The sequence below is a fragment of the Suricata suricatta genome, chromosome 2, assembly GCF_006229205.1.
Source record: "Suricata suricatta isolate VVHF042 chromosome 2, meerkat_22Aug2017_6uvM2_HiC, whole genome shotgun sequence".
Lineage (NCBI taxonomy): Eukaryota > Metazoa > Chordata > Mammalia > Carnivora > Herpestidae > Suricata > Suricata suricatta.
The window spans coordinates 167,779,890-167,801,415 of record NC_043701.1 but is presented as its reverse complement, the minus strand read 5'-3'; the positions used below and the strand labels follow the sequence as shown (position 1 = coordinate 167,801,415).

General features: G+C 47.5%; 1 protein-coding gene across 2 annotated transcripts in view; it reads right to left on the bottom strand.

The window, feature by feature from the left end:
* Positions 1-20,909, bottom strand: part of RBM20 (RNA binding motif protein 20) — a 54,860-nt gene extending 33,951 nt beyond the window's left edge. For both annotated transcript variants that reach the window (XM_029932569.1, XM_029932571.1), the window contains exons 1-6: positions 20,829-20,909; positions 17,491-18,568; positions 15,994-16,055; positions 13,449-13,543; positions 12,790-12,887; positions 354-497 (exon numbers count right to left, since the gene is read on the bottom strand). In XM_029932569.1, coding sequence (XP_029788429.1) covers positions 354-497; positions 12,790-12,887; positions 13,449-13,543; positions 15,994-16,055; positions 17,491-18,568; positions 20,829-20,896 — 1,545 coding nt within the window. In that variant the 5' untranslated portion in view covers positions 20,897-20,909. The remainder of the gene's footprint in view (positions 1-353; positions 498-12,789; positions 12,888-13,448; positions 13,544-15,993; positions 16,056-17,490; positions 18,569-20,828) is intronic.
* Positions 20,910-21,526: the final 617 nt, after the last annotated feature.

Genomic DNA, 21,526 nt, shown 5'->3' with positions numbered 1-21,526 from the left:
TCAGATATGAGAAGCTTCTAGCATTAGCTCAGGGGATTCATAACAGTGAAAAGACTTGTGTCTGTGGATTTCTATTTTGGGGATCAGTTAGCTTCTCGGTGTTAAGGAGTACCTCATTCGAGAGTACTGCCCTACCTCTGGGCAACTCACAAAGGCCTGTACCCATCACAAGGAGGGTCAGGTGAGACAAGGGTAAACAAAACATCGCCACCAGCAAAAACCTCTGTGCTGTCCCAGCAAGAGTGCATTGCCTCTTTAAGAACAACTTCTTTATAAAAAAATTATATATGGTTTCCCTCCTCCCATGTGGGGTCTGTCTGGTACACACTGGCATGAAAGCGCCGGTGACTTACCTGATTAGTAGACTTCATGAGGATGTAATTAGTGACCTTTCCAAAGGGCAGCCCCAGGTTAATGACGTCATTCTCTGTGCAGCTTCCTTCCGGGAGATTGCAGATGTGCACCACGCGGCCAGCACCTGTCTTCCGCTGCGCAAACTGATGGGAACAAAGAGCAGTGGCTGGTCTTCAAAAGATACTTCCCTCTGGCCCTCTGTTCCAGATGTTCCTAACGGCCATCTTCCCCCAATAATGATTGCAAAGATATAATTTACGAGATTAATGCAGAAAAAGAATCCATTCACAGACATATAAAATATCAATTTTATGCCACCCCTGTGGCGAAAAGATTTGCAAGAGTTTAATTTTTTTTTTTAACATTTACTTATTTTTGAGAGACAGTGAGACAGAGCATGAGTGGAGGAGGGGCAGAGAGAGGAGACACAGAATTCAAAGAAGGCTCCAGGCTCTGAGCAAGCAGTCAGCATAGAGCCTGACGCGCGGCTTGAACCCATGAACCATGTGATCATGACCTGAGCCAGAGTCAGATGCCCAACCAAATGAGCCACCCAGATGCAAGTTTTGCAAGCTTAGTGAGCAATTATATCTAGAGCTGTCGAAAATATAAAGACATGGGCTTATCCACGTGTCACTGTGGAGAAGCTGTTCAGCTATGATCTCTGGAAAATATACTTTAGCAATATTTAATAAAACTTAAAGTATAGATAGCCCATGATCTTGCGATCCCACTTTTGGGAAATCTATCCTACAGAAATAAATGCACCAATATATAAAAACCAATGCACAAGGATACTGCAATTACTTTTAAGGTGGCAAAACATTCTGGAGACAGCTGGTTATCCAAGAATAGGGGAGTGTTGAAGTAAGTGATGCTTCAAGCGCACAGTGGAAAATTTCAGAGCCATTGAAAGGCACAAGCAAATAAGCTGATACGGAATAATTTTAAAAACGGTTAAGTAACCGGGGCGCCTGGAGGGTCAGTCGGTTAAGCAGCCAACTCTTGATTTTGGCTCAGGTAATGATCTCATGGTTCGTGAGTTTGAGCCCCACATTGGGCTCTGTGCTCACTGCACGGAGCCTGCTTCAGATCCTCTGTCTCCTTGAGTCTAGCCCTCTCCTGGTCAGCTCTCTCTCTCCCTCTCAAAAATTACTAAATGTTAAAAAAAAAAAAAGTGGTTAAGTAAAAAACAAGCTGCCAGATAGCATGTGTAGTACACCGCCATTTTTGCAAAACAAAACAAAAAATCAAAATACATGAGAAAGAGATAAAACAAGTGTAAAGTTTTAATAGTTACTGGGATGGGGGGGAGGAATATACAGGGGATAAATTATACTAGTCTCTACTGTTCGGTATGTTTGGCAGTTTTCACAATGAAAGATGTGTTAAATATCAGCACGGACAGAGAAAGGCAGGCGGGGAGGGCGCACATCACCCTGTCAACGCCATCAACACCGGTTGCCTTCAAAGAACAGAGCTGGGAGGGAGCAAGGCGAAAGACGCTTTTCACATTTTCTCACACGCTTCTCGTTGTTTGGCTAGAGAAAAAGGAGCCCAGCTAGCATTTTGGGGACCTTATAGATAGACATTCATGACAACAGCCCGTGACTTAGGGCAGTGGCTTCCACAACTTTGTTAGCCGTGGACTCCTTCCCGCCAGCGGCCCGATATATTCCACAGACACGAGCAGCTGCCCTAGACAAGCCATGGGGTCCAGCCCCACGCCGCCACCACCAGCCAGCAGTCCTAGAGGACCTCTGAGGAAGAACCCAGTTTGGAAGCCATGACCCAGACCTAATCAAAGCTCTGGGAGAGAGGAAGTTTGGTCTGTGAAAACCTTAATCAGCCTGGAGTCTCTGGGAGGTTCAAGAATTAGTAACCATAAGCCAATCCGGCAGGGAAGAGAAGGATGCAATTTTCCAAACCTAAAACATATTCTAATAGCAGAGCCTACATTTGCATGATTACCATTTTCTAAGACAAAGTGAACTTCAACATCTAATTATACTTGATGTGGGTCTCATCCCTAGTAAGGCTAATACTTGGGTAATTCTATCACAAGAAGCCGTCATTTGTCTCATCTGGGCTGAGGACAATTAGAGACAATAAGAATTTCCTTTTACGGCTCAACCTTGCCCTGGAGAAACCCAAGTGCCCCTTGCAGACCTGCCCCTCTGCGGTGTCCAGAGGCCAAGCACTTGCCCAGAGAGGAAGGGGATTTGGTATGCAGCCCAGGCAGCTCCCAGATCATCCCCCTGCCTCCACGGAGTGCAGAGGGAACTCTCCGTGAGATGTCAGCCTTGCAGTCTGGCTCCCGGGGACTGAATCCTTCTCCAGGGATGACAAGAGGAGGGCTACTTAGATGTAGGATCTTTGTGTCTCATCAGGGCGAATTGTCCACACGAAGACACGGACCCAGCCGAGCTCTGAAGCGGGGCAACGTGGCTGGTCCTCTGAGTTCAACAGGCAGGACGAGCACATTTCTGCCTCACGTGACTCTGCTGTGGTTGGCCCAGGCTAAGTGGTGCTTGGTCGACAGGACAGATGCACAGAACCACAGGGCCGTTGTGGGCTGCGCCCTCTCTTTGCCTGTCCAGTTGCTTAGTGACCATCACAGAGGCCAGCGCCTTGCTCAACGTCTCTTCCAGTCTGAAAGAGCAATTCATGAGGCTTGTATCCCGGCTGCTGGGCGGTGGCAATGCCTCCTGAAGTGTAAGCCCCCTCACAGGCACCAGGCACCAAAGTGCAAGAGGAATTTATGCCCCGGATGTTGTTAGGTCCCAAATGAATGGGTCTCAAATTAAGGTTTACACCTGGGGTGCCTGGCAGGCTCAGTTGCTGGAGCAAGTGACTCCATCTCTGAGTTGCGAGTTCGGGGCTCTATGATGGGTGTAGAGATGATCATGTAAAGATAATATCTTTATTTTTAAAAAGTTTTACTCTTAAATTTTATTTTATCTTTATTTATTTCAAAATCTTTTATTTATTTTGAGAGAGAGAGAGAACATGTGAGCAGGGGAGGGGCCAAGAGAGAAGGAAAGAGAGAATCCCAAGCAGGTTCTGCACTGATTGCGCAGAGTCTGATGTGGGGCTCAAATTCACAAACCATGAGATGGTGACTGAAACCAAGAGCCCAATGCTTAACTGACTGAGCCACCCAGGTGCCCCTACACTTAAATCTTAAAAGCGCATTTCATGAGCACTTTCTTCTCCCAAGATTTTTAATCAGAAATGGAAGCTGGATTTTATTAATTCTCTTGCTGTCACTTAATATCAAAGAATCACAAGACTTTTCATATCCTCACAGTAGCCACTGTGAGTATCCAGTATTACTAGTGTTAGTAGAATCCACATACTAATTAGGAGCTTCTCATCTGGCGATGTGCACATAGGTTCTAGGTTTGCAAAATGCTGACTCAGGGTAGAGGTCAAGTGCCCCCAGAGACCACCTTCATTTCAACCAGATTACTTCCATTTATCATTTTCTAAGTGACCCATGAAATTAAAATCTTGAGACTATGTTAATTGTTTGTGTGGTGTCTGGCTTCAGGGCAAGTGAAAGACCCTATTCACTTAGAAAAAGAAACATTTATGTGTTTTATTCTTTCACAAATACTTGATTTAGGATAGTTTGGTCTACGGTCTTCTGTCATTGATCTAAAATATCTTTCTCTTAAGCTCCATTAGGTTCAAAATCATAGTTGATTCACAAAAGGGGTCCATTAACATGTATAATCATTCTATCTATTCTTGGGACTATTTACATAAATGTAGCTATTATTTGCCTTGTACCCTATGGCAGATCCAAACAATGAGGCAGAAAAGGAGGGAGGGAGGAGTGTGAGAAGAGGAGTGTAGGGAGAATGAGGTCTTCAGGTGGACAGTTGGACTAAAATTGTCCACTGGGGGCACAGATGACCCTGAGGGCCTTTGAGCATGCAGCATGACACTGTACACTAATTCCCAGCCTGGGTTCTCTAATATTTCCTTAAGGGTCTTTGAAGGTAATACTATTTCAAGGGGTGGAGTCATGACTTTTGACATTCAAACACCTGAGTTGTGTCTCTTTCTCCTATCAATATGATGATCCTGGTTAGATCTTAAGCTGATGAGAAAGTCTGATTAGTGTGTCTGTGGTTTTGATTAATAAAAATGGGTTAATGAGTTAATTACTCATTAATATAAGTACTTTCTTTGGCAGATACAGTACTTTTCCAAACCCGGAATGCAGGGCAGTGGCTGCTTGAAGTAGGTAGGAGTCAACAATGATGGGGTTGGGCTGTAAAAAGTTTGGGGCTTCCTGATGTAGCAGAAGACAGAAGACCTGGATTAGAGTCCTAGCTTGGCCACTGGTTGGGTGCATGACAGGGATAAACTCACTTCCCAGTGTCTGGAATGAGGGAGGCAGCCTACATGCCTAGAGTCCTTTCTAGACGTAATCAATCTGTGTTTGTGGGGCTCTTAGTTCTACAATTCCACTCCTCCCAGAAGCCTTGGCAAGGCTAACCCCTAGCCTTCAGGACAGTGATCACCTTCCCCAACTGTGTTGGGCATAAAAAGGAAGCCTGTGTCTTCCCCATTCCCTGTCCCCCAAATGTTTTCGTCCTCCTTCTCTATGTGACTGGCTGTTTCTGCATACATAAATTCACAACCATGTTCATCTTGAAGACATGCCCATGTTGGGGGTGGTCTCATCTTTATGGAGCTGAAGATAAGCTCCAAGCAGTGAGCACCTTGCTGATGAGCCCTCCTGCTCCCTGAATGACTCTGTGTTCACAGCTCCTAGAAGAGCTGAGATGCTATATTGAGATGAACTAAGTTGCAGGCTTGGTGCTTCTGTGAGGACAGACACGCACCAAGTCTGAGCCTTGAGGCCTCTTGGCACCAATGCCATGGCAGTGAGAGTATCAGACAGACCTGGGTCTGAGTCTGCTCCCCGGTAACTAACCCTAGGCAAGTAAACGAATGCTTCAAGCCTGAGTTTGCTTATCTATAAAACAGGGAAAATAAAAGTTGATTCCACAGGATCCTTTAGAAGATTAAAATGGCACAATGTAAGCAAATTGCCTTGGTGCAATGTGTAGCATCCAGGAGGCTCCTTAAAACATATATCTCTTTCTTTTCCCCAACAGTCAAAGGATATGCTACGATGCCCAGACTGAGAAAAAAAAATGCAACTATATTGGATTATGTAAGAGAAAGTCTGTGTTGAAATTCATGCTGATATAGTTAGGGGTGAAGAGGTACAATGTCTCCAGTGATTCAGGAAAAACATGCATCATTGATTAGATGGATGGATAGATGGGTGGATGGATGGATGGACAGATAAAGATGGAGAACAGAAGGACAACAGAGATAGAGAAAGAGAGTAAGTGATAAACAGGCCAAAATGTAAAAGTATACCTTTCTTGCAACTTTTCTGTAAATCTGAACTCTATTAAAAGTGAAAGTTCCAAAAAAATGCACTTTAAAAGCTATGCTAAGGGGCAGAAAAGTAGATAGGTTGAGAAAGGTGCATTTGAAACTTTCCAGCCTAGAGTCAAATCTCCGAGAGAGCTAAGGTGTCAGGGGTTGTAGCCAAAGTCCAAACAACTAACCCAAAGGGACAGGCATCCTTTCCGAGCCTGGGGGACATTTCAGTTAGCTGCAGGCTAGCACAGACCCAGAATGCCCTCGTGTGCAATCAGGGGCCTGGGCTGTACATTTTCACTTGCTGGGGCCACTTACTTAAAACCAGATGCTGCTTCTAGTGGTTCATGTGTCTGGGTCCCAGGTCTCCCAACTCACTCAATCTTTTATAAATGGGTGGAAATGTGAAAGCAGCAAACAGTTTGTACAGGAACATTCTGAGACCTTTCAATGCCCTCTGATGCAGGTAGGAACAGGCCTTGTAGATGAGTTCAAAGAAGAGACTCATTTCAAATAACTCACAAAGTTGCAATAAAAATGTGGGCTTAGGGAAACCGGCCTGGGGGGTGAGAGTCCTCTCTCAAAGTCCTTCCTAGGGCAACAAAGTGTAGACTGGATCTTCAATAAACAATTTCTGTGTTCTAGCCTGATCCCCTTCAGGTGTGACCTAATTCACCTGGCACACAGTCTCTGGTTTTGTGCTAAACACACCTCAGGACAGGCACAGGGCAAATATTTATTCCTCATGGTGCTGATTTTGAACATATTATGCAGATAGCAAATGGGCATGGGTTGCATAACTATGGATCTTGGCTTAACTTGGGAGGGTAGACACTGATGTCTTTATTGACACTTCCATATATTTTATAAAGCATACCAGCTTTGACTTGAAGTACATCTATCTACTTTTATTGGTGCCAGACCTGCCTACAGGTTTTGGGCTGTGTACCTGCCAGGTAACTTCAAAATCCTTGTAAACTTTAAAGTCACAGAATCCTACACTATGGTGCCTACGAGAAGCTAAGGACTCGAACTGTAAGCAACTAAATGTGGCAGATTCGTGATTACAACTCTGTTCTCGCAGAAAAGTCAATCAATTGTAAACTTGATAAATCAAGGTAAATGCATACAATAGATAATGTTACAGCAGAAGAGAGGATTTTATGTTTAGAAATGGAAAGATACAGAGATATAATTAAAATATGTATTGAGAGCTTATTTAAATAAAAAGAACCAAGTTGCACAACATTATACGGTATTATCTGATTTTTGCAAAAATACTGACTTTTTAAAAAACTTTTTTAAGCGTATTTATTTATTTTGAGAGAGACAGAGGCAGCGTGAGCAAACAAGGGGCAGAGAGAGAGGGAAAGAGAAAGCATCCTAAGCAGGCTCCTTGCTGCCAGCACAGAGCCCAACTTGGGCCTTGATCTCAACAACTGTGAGATCATGACCTGCGCCGAAATCAAGAGTCAGACCCTGCAGCACCTGGAGCGTTTGACTTTTGATTTTTGCTCAGATCATGATCTCATGGTTCAAGGGATCACCCCCCACATCAGGCTCCGAGCTGATAGCACAGAGCCTGCTTGAGATTCTCTCATCCCTCTCCCTGCCCCTCCCCTGCTCATGCTCTCTCTTCTCTCAAAATGAATAAACTTAAAAAAAAAAGATTCTGGGGCGCCTGGGTGGCTCAGTTGGTTAAGGGTCTGGCTTCGGTTCAGGTCATGATCTCACGGTTCATTAGTTCAAGACTCACATCAGGCTCTGTGCTGACAGCTAGCTCAGAGCCTGGAGCCTGCTTCAGATTCTGTGTCTCCTTCTCTCTCTGACCCTCCCCTGCTCGCACTGTCTCTCTCTGTCTCTCAAAAATAAATAAAAAAACATTTAAAAAATTTTTTTAAAAGATTCTTAAAAACAAGAAAGAATTGAAACACTTAACTGACTGAGTCACCCAGGGACCTTATACTTTTTAAAATAACCATGGACATGTACACTAGCCAGAGATAAATAGTATAAGACACTTACTGTCAATATTCTCTATAGGACTGGATTTACCATTTTTAAAAATATTTCTGTTACCGTTTGGATTTCTTATACCATGTTTGTATGACTTTTACAACAAGAAAAAATACTTAAGATTTGTAAAAAGAGGGGTGCCTGGGTGGCTCAGTTGGTTGAGCGTCCAACTTTGGATCAGGTCATGATCTCACAGATCGTGGGTTTGAGCCCAGCGTCGGGCTCTGTGCTGACAGCTCAGAGGAGCCTGTTTCAGATTGTGTCTCCCTCTCTTGCTGCCCCTCCCACCCTCATGCTCTGTCTCTCTCTCCTCCAAAAATAAATAAAAACATAAAAAAAAAAGATTTGTTACAAGAAAAGGAAAAAAAATAGAAAATGAAACCCATTCAGGTATCCTGTTTCCCTCTTGCTCTTTGCTCTTTGCAAATGCACAAGGTGACCCCCCAATCCCCCACCTGGGAGTGGGGAGAGCAATGACAGAGCTGGAATAGGGAGGGGGAAGGGCAGGTACTGTTTGCCACATCAGTTACTGCTCTTCATCCCTCTCTGGAAGTCAGGAGACTAGAATGACCTGAGCCATGGACCAGGAAGGCCGGAGTGGACAGAGAGAAGTTCCAGAAACAGCCAGCCATCTGAGGGGCAACCCATGACTTCCACCTCTGGCCTTCCACAAACATTTATGTGTCCCCGTGCCTCCGTCTCCTTATTTATACAAGGTTTCTAGTGTGCAGGGTCCTCTCGAGAAAGAAACCATGAAAATGACCTCTGTCCTCCCAGGCTAGGGAAGCCCATCTGTAGTGCCAGCGCTAAATAAACTCCAAGGTGGCTGTGAAAATGGCAATGCCATTTTATGGGGACAGTCAGCAAGCAAAGTGCATCTTGGGTAAGCACGAGAAGACTATTTACAGCCCAAGAAGGCCACAGGGGCCCCTTCCAGAAACCTGATTACTCTGTTTATGACGACTCAGGCAGCCAAGGATAAGTGCCTCTGCTCTGGCAAATGGCAGAAGCCTAAGTGAAAGTGAACACCGCTCTTCAGGGACCCTGGGGTGGCAGGGACAGACACAGATCCCCCCTCCCACCAGCAAACACAGCACACAACTGTCAGTTCAGTGCCCCCGTCTCTGTCAACGGTAAACACAGAAACGAAAGGCTCACACTCCCCACGGAGCTGACAGAGGCATACGTTCAGCCAAGCCAAGGGCTGAGGGAGGCGGCCAATGGTTTCTGGGTGTTGTTATAGCAGGGCAGAGACCTTGCAAAAGCTCATTCTCAGAGTCCTGGGTCGATTTGTCTCCCTGCTTTTCAAAACAGGCAGCTTTAGAGACAGCAGTTGCTCTTTGCTCTACAAATACCATAATGGAGGAGTCCTGGCTGGTTCTGGCTGTGACTCAACCAAAGGTGTCTCTGCAAAGGTGCACGTAAGTAGAAACGGACCAAGCAAGCCCTGGCACAGAAATAGAAAACATTTCTGGAGGAAAAACGCATCAGAGCTTTTATGGGTTCTTTATGAGGGCTGGGAGGGGGATAATGGAGGCATTTCCCTGTCCTCATGAAATATTTCTTATCCATTTGCATTTTCACAAAGAGCATACACTATGCAAGTAGAAAAAAGAGTAGAGACGTATATGCAAAAGGAGCCCACTGTCTACTCCTCAAGCCTCACAAACCTGTCTTTTGGTAACAGAGTAATTATCCTTTGATGTACTTGTTTACCTTTGGGGTTTAGTATTTGCGGGCAGAAAAAACCATCAATAATTTCTCTGAAGGACTCCCTGCTATTAACCGAGCCTTGCAAAGTATCTTTCTGCAGCCAATGAATCAGCTCTTGACTTCTCAGTTTCTCTCCAAATGTCAGTATTTGTATATTTGCAGTTTCCCTAAAGACAGACACACTTGCATTCGATGGACCAGAATCAGACAGAAGAATGTGACCATCCAGGCGCTGATGATATAGGGACTGGTTGGGGCAGGCTTGTCCTTGTCCCCCAGATGTCCTTGGGCAGGCTCATGTGACTAACAAGACCTCACAGAACTTGCAAGACCGGTCAGGGGACGACTTTCCCCATCACTGGATCTGTCGAAAATGTCTCCAAACATCTGAGCTCGTCTTTGGGGACACTGTCACAGTGCAGGAGAATTTGAGTGCCAGGTCTCGCTGGCCTCCTCACCTTGCTCCATGGCTGATGGCTAGCTGAGGCCCAAGAAGTCACTGCCCTCCTTAAGGCAGATTCAGATCCTGCTGAGCAGCATGTAGGATGGACATGGATAGAGGGGAGGGGAGGGGGCTCACTAAAGAGAGAGCCATAGCAAAGAAGAAAACTCAGAAACCCTCAAAGAGTGTCAGCAGGGCTTGGTGGTTATAAGGGAGGCTTCTAGAATCAGGTTACCTGGGTTCAAATCACAATACTTCCATTAAAGTCGTCAGCTATAAGACTTTAAGCAAAGCATTAAGTCTCTCTGTGCCTTGGTTTCCCCACCTCACAGGGTTGTCTAGAGGATTAAGCGAGAACATACATACAAAGATGCTAAGAACTTAGTAAGCATTGTATAAATGTTAGCTGTCGTCAGCAGCAGCTGCCTACAACGTCCTGAGGTCTCTGTTGCCTGCTGGCTGCCAGTGCCGAGAGCAAAGTGTTCCCTGTGTTGCCCCTCCTCAGGCTCAAGCCGGATGAACCCCCATCTCCAGGCACTTGGAGGAAGCTGCACTCAGAGCTTCCGAGTATTAACACGGATGATCATGAATCAATATCAACACGAATCATCAGATCGCTTGTGCCCACTGCACATGGAGGTACGGTGTTTTCACGGGAGCCTGGCAACGTCTCTAGAGGGAGTACACATGACCACAGGACTCACCAGACAGATCTGTGCAGGAGAAACGCCCAATACTGAGACCTGCCCACGGTCACAGGGGTCTCGGGACAGCGTGACACGTGACAGCGTGGCCGGGGACAGGATAGGTTCCCACGAGTGGTTAAAAGGATCTGCTGTTTAGTAACAGCCATTGGTGCTTCTTACGCACCATGCAGCTCACACGTCACTGTCCATCCGTGTCACGTTCAATCCTCAGGACAGCTGTGGTCTGCCCTCAGCCCCGCTCCCACCTTCCAGCTCTGACCACCGACCAAAAGACTCTGCTCTGGTGGCGTGAGTGTTCCGAGATTGGAGGCATCATCAAAATGATCATATACACAGGTCTGGTAAGAATGTGGCTGTTTGCTTTACTTTCTTTTTTTTTTTTTAATTTTTTATGGTTTTTATTTGTTTTTGAGAGAGAGAAATACAGTGTGAGCAGGGGAGGGTCAGAGAGAGAGGGACACACAGAATCCGAAGCAGGCTCCAGGCTCTGAGCTAGCTGTCAGCACAGAGCCTGATGCGGGGCTCGAACCCACGACCTGTGAGATCATGACCTGAGTCGAAGCTGGACGCTTAACTGACTGAGCCACTGAGGTGCCCCTGCTTTACTTTCAAAAGTCACTATCCGGGGAGTTATTGCCCCCATTTAAGGAAAGGGAGCCTCAGTGACTTGCTCACAGCCACTTAGCCTGTGCGCTCCACAGTAGGGTTCGAACTTAGGCCTCTTGGTTCCACATCCACGAGAAAGGGCTTCTTGTTCCCTGGGCAGTGCTGGAAGGCGGGCTTGGAGCACAGAACACATGCAGAGGAGTCATCCTGCTCTCACTTCTCCTCTGCCGCTAAGCCTCTTCCCCTTTACAAAGGGGGTCCATTGACACTGGCTCTTTCCCTGCCCAGATCCCCAGCCCACCTCTCACCACCTGCCCATCTGGTCACAGTCCCCTTCCCCTCTGGGCTAAGATCTCAGAGCACAGATATGTCACAGTGGGAAACAGGCCCTGGGATAGGGGTAGTCCTGGAGCTGCCCACACCCGGTCCAGACACAGGGTCAAAGACAAATGACAGGCCTCACTGCTCCCCTGGGACTGACCCAAAGCTGCACTGATCAGGCGTGGCCCTCAGCGTGCAGAGTGCAGAGACGGAAACCTCACAATTCTCTTTCACCAAAACGTGCTTGGGCTTCCAGCCCAGAGCTCTGTCTCCGAGTGCTTCGCCGTTAAACATCACACACAGCAGACAGACGCATCCAAACAGAAATCTCCGCCCAGGCAGGCCTCCCCACTCACTCAACCCGGGGGCCTAATGCCTTCTGACGCTCTGCATGAACACCCCTACACGTGGAAGGGACAGCAATCGGGAGCTGGTCGCCTGAGAAGAGGCTACAACTGCTCACACCACAAACGGAAAGAAATCCAGGCACGGCCTCGAACACGCAGACACGTGCCCTCTGGCAGGGCTGGGCCACACATTTTGTTCCACAATCCGTTCTGATTCAGCCCCTCCCACCCCCTCCAAGTGTTCTGGAGGAGAAGCTTCCGGGGGAAGAGGCTACGTGTGGTGGCCAAACAGAAAACCCAAGAGGGAAAGGAAATTGTCACAGTCAGTGGGCAAAGGGGGAATGAAGCTTTCAAGCTTTGGGGGACTGGAGAGCGTGTTGTAGAGAGAGAGAGGAATGAAAACACAGCTAAAAACAAGGATTTCACAGAAGCAACTATTTCCCCAAGGGGCCAACACATCCCATTACTGCACTGTCCTTACTTTCAAACATATTTTCTCTTTTTGGCTCAACTTCCAGAATTACCCATCAGAGGAAATAACTCACTTGAATACAAGAGCAAAAAGTCTTAAACATACACCCACATACAAAAGCTCAAACCTTTTCTCCCCCTTAAACCAATGCAGAATGCTAGAAAGTCTGTGCGTGCTTTCGATTTTAATAACGTATGTTGTTGTGTTTCAGTGCTAGCGGGGCTGAATGAACTGCCCGTCGACCTCTTCCTGCCCACGCAACACGCTTTCCTGCCCTGCACGAAGCCACATCTGTGCCAGCTTCGTCCCAGCCTCCCCGCACCTCTCTACCCGGGCATAGCGGTGACACAGATGCTTTGATGATGACAATGACAGTGGAGAACATGCTTCTGTACTCACGTTTGTCCCCGGGGAAGCTGAAGGAAATGCAGGATTTGACTGAGCAAACGCCCTTGCTGGAATGGCCGCATACGATGATCCAAGATTTGAGACATAATCTAAATGAGAAATTACACCAAGTGTGTGAAATCCTAGCCACTTACTTTACCTTCAAAAGTCATGATTAGGATGGGGGCGCCTGGGTGGCTCAGTTGGTTAAGTGTCCGACTCTCGGTTTCGGCTCAGGTCAGGATCTCATGGTTCTTGAGTTCAAGCCCTGCACCGTGAGCACAGAGCCTGCCTGGGATTCTCTCTCTCTCCTCCCTCCCCTACTTGCACTCTCTTTTTCTCTCTCCCTCAAAATAAATAAACTTTATTTTTTAAAAAAGCCATGATTAGGATGTAAATCAGAAGAAAAAAATTAAAAATTTCCCTCAGTACATTGATGGGTGATTGCTGTGATTTTATCCCTGGGCATGCTGATGTCTCCAAGGGCCTAGAGAGCAGGACAATACATTTGATATATATATATATATCAAACAGATCCCAAGATCCCATATATATACAGACACACATATATATATGGCACATCAGGGAAGCTTGTTATTACAGACGTGACATAATAAGCCTTTGGGAAGCTAGTTTCGCTTCAAGCTGCTGACCTGGAGGGTCTTACTCACCTTCGGAGTTCCCAGCAGGATTATAAACGGCCGTGCTGTTGGGGGAGGCACCCAGAGTTCCCTCTGCTGAACCGAGTATACACCGGATGCCGGCACTGGGGAGAGGAGGAAAAGCAGAACCAGTAACCCAATAAGCTAAATGAAGAATTACCATAGGACCCAGAAATTCCACTCCCAGCCATAGGCCCAAAATAGTTAAAAATAAATGTTCAGGGTCGCCTGGGTGGCTCAGTCGGTTAAGCATCTCTTGATCTCCTGATCTCCGGTCAAGTCATGATCTCACGGTTCATGAGATTGAGCCTTCAGTGGCTTGGAATTCTCTCTCTCCTTCTCTCTCTCTCTGCCCTTCTCATGCTCTCGCTCCCTCTTTCAAAATAAAGAAACTTAAAAAATGTTCAACAAATGTTTGAACAAATGTTCAAACAAACACTTGTACACGAATGTTCACAGTAGCACTATTCACAATAGCCAAAAGGAAAAAAACAACCCAAATATAGATCAAAAGATGACTGGATAAACAAAATGTGGTGTGCATATACAATGGGATATTATTCAACATTCTACAACGGCGGTACACGCCACAACACGGATGAACCCTATGTTTTGCTAAGTGTAAAAAGCCAGTAATCAAAGGCCATATATTAAATGATTCCATTTCCACAAAATGTCCAGAAGAGGCATATCCACAGGACAGAAAGTGGATTAGCGGCTGCCAGGCAGTACAAGGGAGGGGGAAAAGGAGTACCTAAGGGGCTGGGAGCCGGGGTAATGAAAATGTTCGGGAACTCCATAGTGAGGCTATTTGCACAACCTTGTGCCTCTGCTAAACACCACTAACCTGTACACTTTAAGGTGGTTAAAATGGTGGGTCTTTTTTTTTTTTTAATGTTTATTTTTGAGACAGAGAAAGACAGAGCACAAGCAGGGGAAGGTCAGAGACAGAGGGGACACAGAATCTGAAGCAGGCTCCAGGCTCTGAGCTGTCAGCACAGAGCCTGATCCAGGGCTCAGCCTCAGGAATGGCAAGATCATGACCTTGGCTGATGCTAACTGACTGCTCCACCCAGGTGCCCCAAACTGGTGAGTCTTAAGTGAATTTTACCACACAAAAAAAGAGGGAACCAGAAAAGGGAGACCGTTATAAAATAAATTTCTAAGTTGTGATCAAATATGCATAACATGTGCCATCTTAACCACTTCTGAGCGTACAGCTCGTGGGCAGGAAGCACATTCGTACTGCTGTGCAGCCGTGCCCAGCGTCCACCTCCAGGACTCTTGGTCCTGCAAACCAGAAGCTGCCCCCATTAAAAATGAACACCCCACTTTCCCTGCCTGAGCCCCTGGCCGCCACCATCCTACTCTCTGTCCCTGTGAGTCTGACTCTTGCAGCTCCTCCTAGAAACGAATCATCCAGTATGTGTCCCTGTGTGACTGGCTTACCTCACGGAGCACAACATCCTCCAGGTTCAGCCATGTTGTTGCATGTGTCTGAAGTCCCTTCCCTCAGGCGTGCGGATATACCACATTTTGTTTACCTATTCATCTGTGGGCGGACATTTGGGTTACTTCCACCCACTGGGTATCGTGAATAAGAAAGGGGAGCCTTTTCAATGTGCTCATTTCAAATCACTTAACTCCACCAGCCAGCTGTTCACACCCTGGGCCATGTGCCCTCTTCTCTGCCCGAATTACCACAGCCTTACTGGTCTGCCCACCACCCGCTCCTGTCTATTCTCAGCCCAGCAGCCAGGGCCCCGCTCGATGAAGCCAGAGGGCATCACTCCTTTGTTCAGCCCTCACTCTCAAAGCAATACAAAAGTCCTTACAACAAGCCCAGGAGCTCAGGCCCGGCCCGGCCATGTCTCTGGCTCCTCCCCCAGGACTCTGCTCTGGTCACACAGCTGTTGCCTGAGCATCCCAAGGCCACATAGAACTTCAAACTTGCTGTTCTCTCTGCTGGAAGTACCTGTCCCCCAGACAGGCAGGGGCTCACTCCCCGCTCCTGAGGTGTCCTCAGTGAGGCCTTTCCACTCTATCTAAAGACCAGGGGCACCTGGGTGGCTCCGCTGGTTAAGTGTCCGACTCTTTATCTCAGCTCAGGTCATGATCTCATGGATCGTGGGATCAAGCCCCACGTTGACAGCACGGAGCCTGCTTGGGATTCTCTCTCTCCCTCTCTGCTCCTGCCCTCCTCTCTCAAAGTAAATACACTTTAAAAAAAGGAATAAAATAAAATTCAAGGACCAGTCCTTGCGAGGGCATATACAAGTACACGCATGCTTCCTAACCCTGCTCTGACGCTGTTTTCTGCTTTGCATTTACCACCAGGGATGCTATATAATTCACTTGCTTATTTTCTTGATTATCTGCTCCCTTCCTCCCACCCCCCCCAACCATTAAGTATAAGCTCCTTGAGGACAGCGTCATTTTCCTGTTTTGTTCTCTGCTGTTTCCTCAGCACCTAAAACAGAATGTGACACACAGTAGGTGCTCAGTGAATACTTGCTGAGGATATGCATGGACCTGTTCTCTGGCCAGCACTTACTTTTCAGAGAAGACCAGGCATTTCTGAGCATGTAGTTTCCCTTTCACATGCAGCTCCCAGTCCTAGACCGGAAGGAAAGGGAAAATAACTAAAGTAGAACTGAGTCCATGAGAAGGTAAGGGATGAATGCAGGCTTCCCCATCAGGCAGGGGGCTTAGAGCCCAGAAACTCGACCAACCCTGCAGACACAGCTCCCTCTGCTCCTCCTCCCAGCTCCTCTGCACACCTGCTTTCCCATCTAGCCCTCACTCCATCGGCCAGCCCTGCACATCCCTCACCCATCTTGACAGGAGCCCAGAATCCCAAGTCGGATTCTCTCCTCTCTTTGTGCACCCTTAGTCCCATAGCCCCTCCCACCTCCCACTCCCTCCCTTCTCCCCCAGAGAGACCTCACCCATTTCTATGTCTGGTTGGAAAAAATCTGGCAGATGGACTCACAGTGAGCTGCAAAGCCTTAAGAATGGCTTAGGAGAGCTGAAATCTGCCATCGCCTCCCAGTGTCAGCCAGCCCTCTCCCCGTGAGTGACAGGGATGCACCTGCACAATGTGACCCAAGCAGAGGTAAAGGACACACTGTGGTGTGACGCCCATTACAAGGGATCACTATGCTCTGCAGGGGGGATGAGAGAAGAGAGGCAGCACAGCCCAGTGCTTAAGTGGCTCCGGTCCTGGGAGGGCCAGACCCATGTTTGAATCTCCACTCTGCCACTCTCTAGCTATGGGGCCCTGGGCAAGTCTTTTCCTCTCTCTGGGCCTCAGTTTTCTCACCTGCAAAATAAGAATAATAATAGTATCTACCTTCCAGGATTACTGCTGACATATGGAAAGGATTTCATGTATGTTACTTGTCTGAATTATTATGGATTTGGACTATTTCACTGCATCATTAATACATTTTTGCAGGAAGTGGGGGGGGGGCGTGGATTTATACTATAATAAACCTTTGCTTAAGGGACCCAGAGCATTTTACAAGCACTGGGAAGGTATGATGAGGCTCCATCTGGGAAACTGAAGCACTCTACAATAATGTGCCCAGGTCTCACCTGAGAGGAGCTGTCTTGCCCTCATCCAAAATTCTGCCAGGGTTTTCCTCCCCTTTCGAACTCAGTACAAGGCACTCTGGACGTGCCCCGCAGGAAGAGCCCTCCTCAAGAGGCAGGAGACCAGCCCTCAAGTCCCTTCTCTGGCACCCACGTGGGGTCACCTGGTCCCCAACTCAGACACAGCTTTCTCCTCAATAAACATGGAAAAGAATCTCCTACTTGCCTTAAAGCAACGCACTGGCTCCAAGACATTTCTGAAATGAACTTTGGTTCTAATACCTAGAATTTTAATCAAGGGGACTGAGGGCAAAATGCTGTTACCTAGTCCCCAAATGTAACAGTTCCTAGCTCTTGAGTAGCAAGATCAGGGTGTGGGGGGGGGGAGCACCACGGGGGGGGGGGGGGCCCCACCCCCACCCCCAGACTCCAGCGGTGGCTCCCAGGCAGGACTTACCTTCAAATCAAACACCTTCTTGTCGCAGATGCTACAGATGTGTGGCAGGTGAAGGGGAGCCACACCATGAAAGTCATTCAGCTCATGAACCTGCAGGGGCCTCACGGACAGCATTGCCTGCTCCTCCTTGGGCCGCCTCCGGGCACCACTGAAACCCTGTTTGCTGTTGTTTAGCCGACCCCCGAAAGAAGGAGGGGTCCTGTCTGGGGTGGGCTCCTCTGGGTCATAGAGCTCATAGGGCTGGCTGGGGGGTGGAGGCCACAGGCTGGGGCCTGCTGTGAGATCGGCCTTGCTTTGGCCGGAGAATCCGTGGGGGCTCTCCCATTGGCTGTTTGGACCCTGCAGCAGAGGACCCACCTCGCCTTTCATGCCCCCGGCCTGCTCGGCTGCAAATCCACCTGCCACATGCGACCCTTGGGAGTTGGGTCCATAGAAGTCCTTGGGAAAGGCAGCCTGGCCATCTTGCCCTGAGTGGCTGTAGTGCCCTTCATAGGTCACACTGCCCGTGGTGGAGGCCGTGGCTGGCAGGAAGCTGGGCTGACTGTCTGTTTCAGAGCCATACGCCTGGCTGGTGCCAGCTTTGCCATAGTCACAGAACCCTGCTGCAGCCGGAGTGGGCCCGGTCTTGCCAATGCCCAAGATGACTGCTGGCTGGGCAGGGGACTGAGGCAGGACCCCACTGAACGGGTGCATCACCACGGCACCAGGGGATTGGCTCACAGAAGGCACCGGGCCTCGCGTCTGGCCAGGGGGTGAGAAGGCAATTGCGTTAGAGGGAAACCGGGCACCAGGCATGGTCACAGCATGTTGGGGCACCCCTGTATGGCTCTGGGGGGCGCTGATCACAGATGGATGCCTGAGCTGGTTGAAGAGAGGCTGGGACATGGCCACTTTGGAGAGGACTTGGTTGAGGACCGTGGCGGCGGCGGTATTGTTGGTAACCGCTGTCTGTGCCAGCTTCAGCCGGTGGAGGGTGAGCTGGGCTTGCAGTTGGGCCAGCTGGAGGCTGGCGGGCGAAGGTAGCAGAGGGTTCGGGTTACTGACGGAGAACGGGTTCTTGTCCAGGAGCTTGGCGGCACTGCAGAGACACAAAAGTCTAGATGCACAGCTCGTTTTCACCCAGGGAGCAAGGGGCTCTTTCCTTGCTTGTCTATGCCCCCCATCTCAGATAAAACCCTTCCACAGAGGCCCCACATAGAAGTGAGTCTGTAAAAAGCCTGTACTCATGCATACATGTCAATCTTTTTAAAACTCTGATCAAAAAATTATTTTATAACAGAATGGTCAACTTCACTGTTAATCAGAGATACAAGCTATAACCACCAGGAAAAAAAATGTTTGCCTAGAAAATAGCAATTTTTTTTTTAGTAACTATATTCAGTACTGGTAAGATAAAGTGGAATGGACACAATAGTATTGATAGTCTAAATCAGGGTGAATTTGTTAAAAGATGGTCTGGTAATATGCACTCACTACAGCGCATTCTTTGACCCAATAATTCAATTCTATAAAACTAGCCTAAGGAAATTAGCTAAAATGCAGACAAAACTTGATGCCCAATATTCAAGAGTCCAAAGTTGAAAATTACAAATATCTGATAACAGGGGTGACAGGAGGGTTTAAACAAAATAAATTATGATTTACCTATATAATAAGATGTTAAGGAATCATTTACTATTATAAATTTCCACTTTATTCTGTAATATTTAAGACATTCAAAAAAAGTACACCCAACACCAAGGTTAAGATAGAAAACATTCCAATCCACTAAATCCCCCCTTGGTATCTGTTCTCCCCATCCAAGCCCCACCCCATCTTGCCAATGGTAGCCACGATCTTGAATTTGGTCAAGTCACTGTTTACAGCAACAACAAAAAATTAGTGACATGAGCAAATCTATATAGTCTATATGTGAAGTGAAAGAAAAAGTAGGCTTCAAACTTGCATCTAGAAGCATACCATGTATATATTTGTGCCAAACACATTTTCATCCTGATCCTTATTTCACATCCAAAAACAAGAAGCAAACTTCCTTCAACTCACTCTCAAACCCCACTAGCATGAGGAATAATAAAAACATTACAAGTGAAAAATCTGAACTTGAAGTCGTCAGGAGAGGTGGGTTCTCACACCAGAGGGAAAATGCTCTGACATGTGCCTTTCATGTGAACTCTGTTGGTTGGTTATGGTGTTTTCTCGACCAATATAAGATTGGATGTGTGGGTACTATTGTCAGGGCCCTTTTGTAAGACCGTATTTTCTGTATCTTCACCTCCCCCTCTGGGTACTGGGTGTAATCAGGGAAATGTGTTTGGGTTGTTGATGAAAATGTTGTTGAAATAATATGTACCATTGAGAACCCAGGCCATACATTCAGCATGCCTATGGGAGTATGGAGAAGAAGGTGCAAGGTGGGGACACTCCAGACAAGGTCTCCACTCTCATAGGTTCTGTACAGAAGTCTGATGAAACAAAGAGTCTGGGAGTGGGCACGGTGAGGAAAAAAGGAGGAGATGTAAAAAGTGTGTGGTATGTCTCCCCTCTCCCACTTTGGAGACATTTTGAGGAAAGAGAGCTTCTGCTGAGTCCAGCACTGTGCACTGGTCTCAGAGAAAGGTGGGGAGTAGGGAGGAGGTGTGGAGGTGGTAGGGAGGAAGGGAAGTAGGAGAGAGCCTCACATTTACTGCGTGCAGCACTCCTGTGTGACCAGTGCTCAGCCTGTCATCCCATTTGGTATCTCTCAACTGTTGGTGGATATAGGCGTGGAATTCAAACCCCAGCCAGGCTTTGAAAAGGGAAAGGGCATAAGGGGTTAGGTATGCAGCTCCTGTTTGAAGTGAGTTCTCAGAACTCAGGCACACCAACATTCAAATGTAAGTGCAAATTACACGTCAGAGCCAGATAAAAATGATTCTGGATTACTCTTACCCATTCTGTGAAAAATCAAAATCTTCTATAAGTCATTAAAGAGACGTTGCCTTCACCCAGCCGGCAGCCCTACTGTGCTCCCAGGACAGAACAAGTTGACTTCATTTAAGATATCGGGAGTCTGGGGGAGTCCCCGTTAAAGGTGATTACAGACCTTTCCTCCTCTGGGTAGTTGTGCTGGGCACAGCCAAGCCTTGATGGCCCCAGGGTGGCCCAGGCACAAATCATGGCAGCGGCAGAGGTAGGGAGGTGCTAATTGTCTACACAGGCAAGAATATGAAGGGAAAGAAGGATGGTCAAGAGTCTGATGATAGATTTCTACTTGTGTCATATTAAGTAGCTGAGCTTTAGAAGAGCAGTTAAGCTTAACTCAAAACCCTGCCCACGCAGAGCCAACCAATCGTTCCTACCAGGTTTGTCCACAACACGGCCAGTCCCTGCTAACAAGGCGATAATGAGGTGCCAACTTCGTTTCCATGACCAGAGTAAGACAAGGTTGGTTTTGTTTTTCCCAGAGAAGTCAGTTGTATTTTCTAAAACTGGATTCTGGGCCAGACGGAGCTCTCACCGGAGATTCCCCTTCACCTCTGGAAGAACATACGAGGAAGGATGGTCTTTCCAACTAGGGAAGCCAACCTCGCCGGGTATTTGTAGGTCAGCTACGAGAAATCAGTGCTCTCAGTGCGGCCCAGCTTACAGAAGCTACCCATTCAGATGCAGCATGAAATGAGAAGACTCAATGGATTTTCTTCCCAGCATCTACTCTGCCTAGCAAATTCAGATTGTCCCCAACCTTAACCAACCTTGAGCAGAAGTGATTTCACATGAATCATCAGTGCCAGAGACCTCTTTTGAGCCATAGTCTTACAAAGGAAAAGACACACCATCCTATTTAAATGAAAGAAAAGAGGGACACCTGGATGGCTCAGTCGGTTAAGCATCTGACTTCAGCTCAGGTCATAATCTCACAGTTCGTGGGTTCGAGTCCCATGTCGGGCTCTGTGCTGACAGCTCAGAGCCTGGAGCCTGCCTTCGGATCCTGTGTCTCCCTCTCTCTCTGTCCGCCCCCTGCTCACGCTGGCTCTCTCTCTCAAAAATAAATAAAACA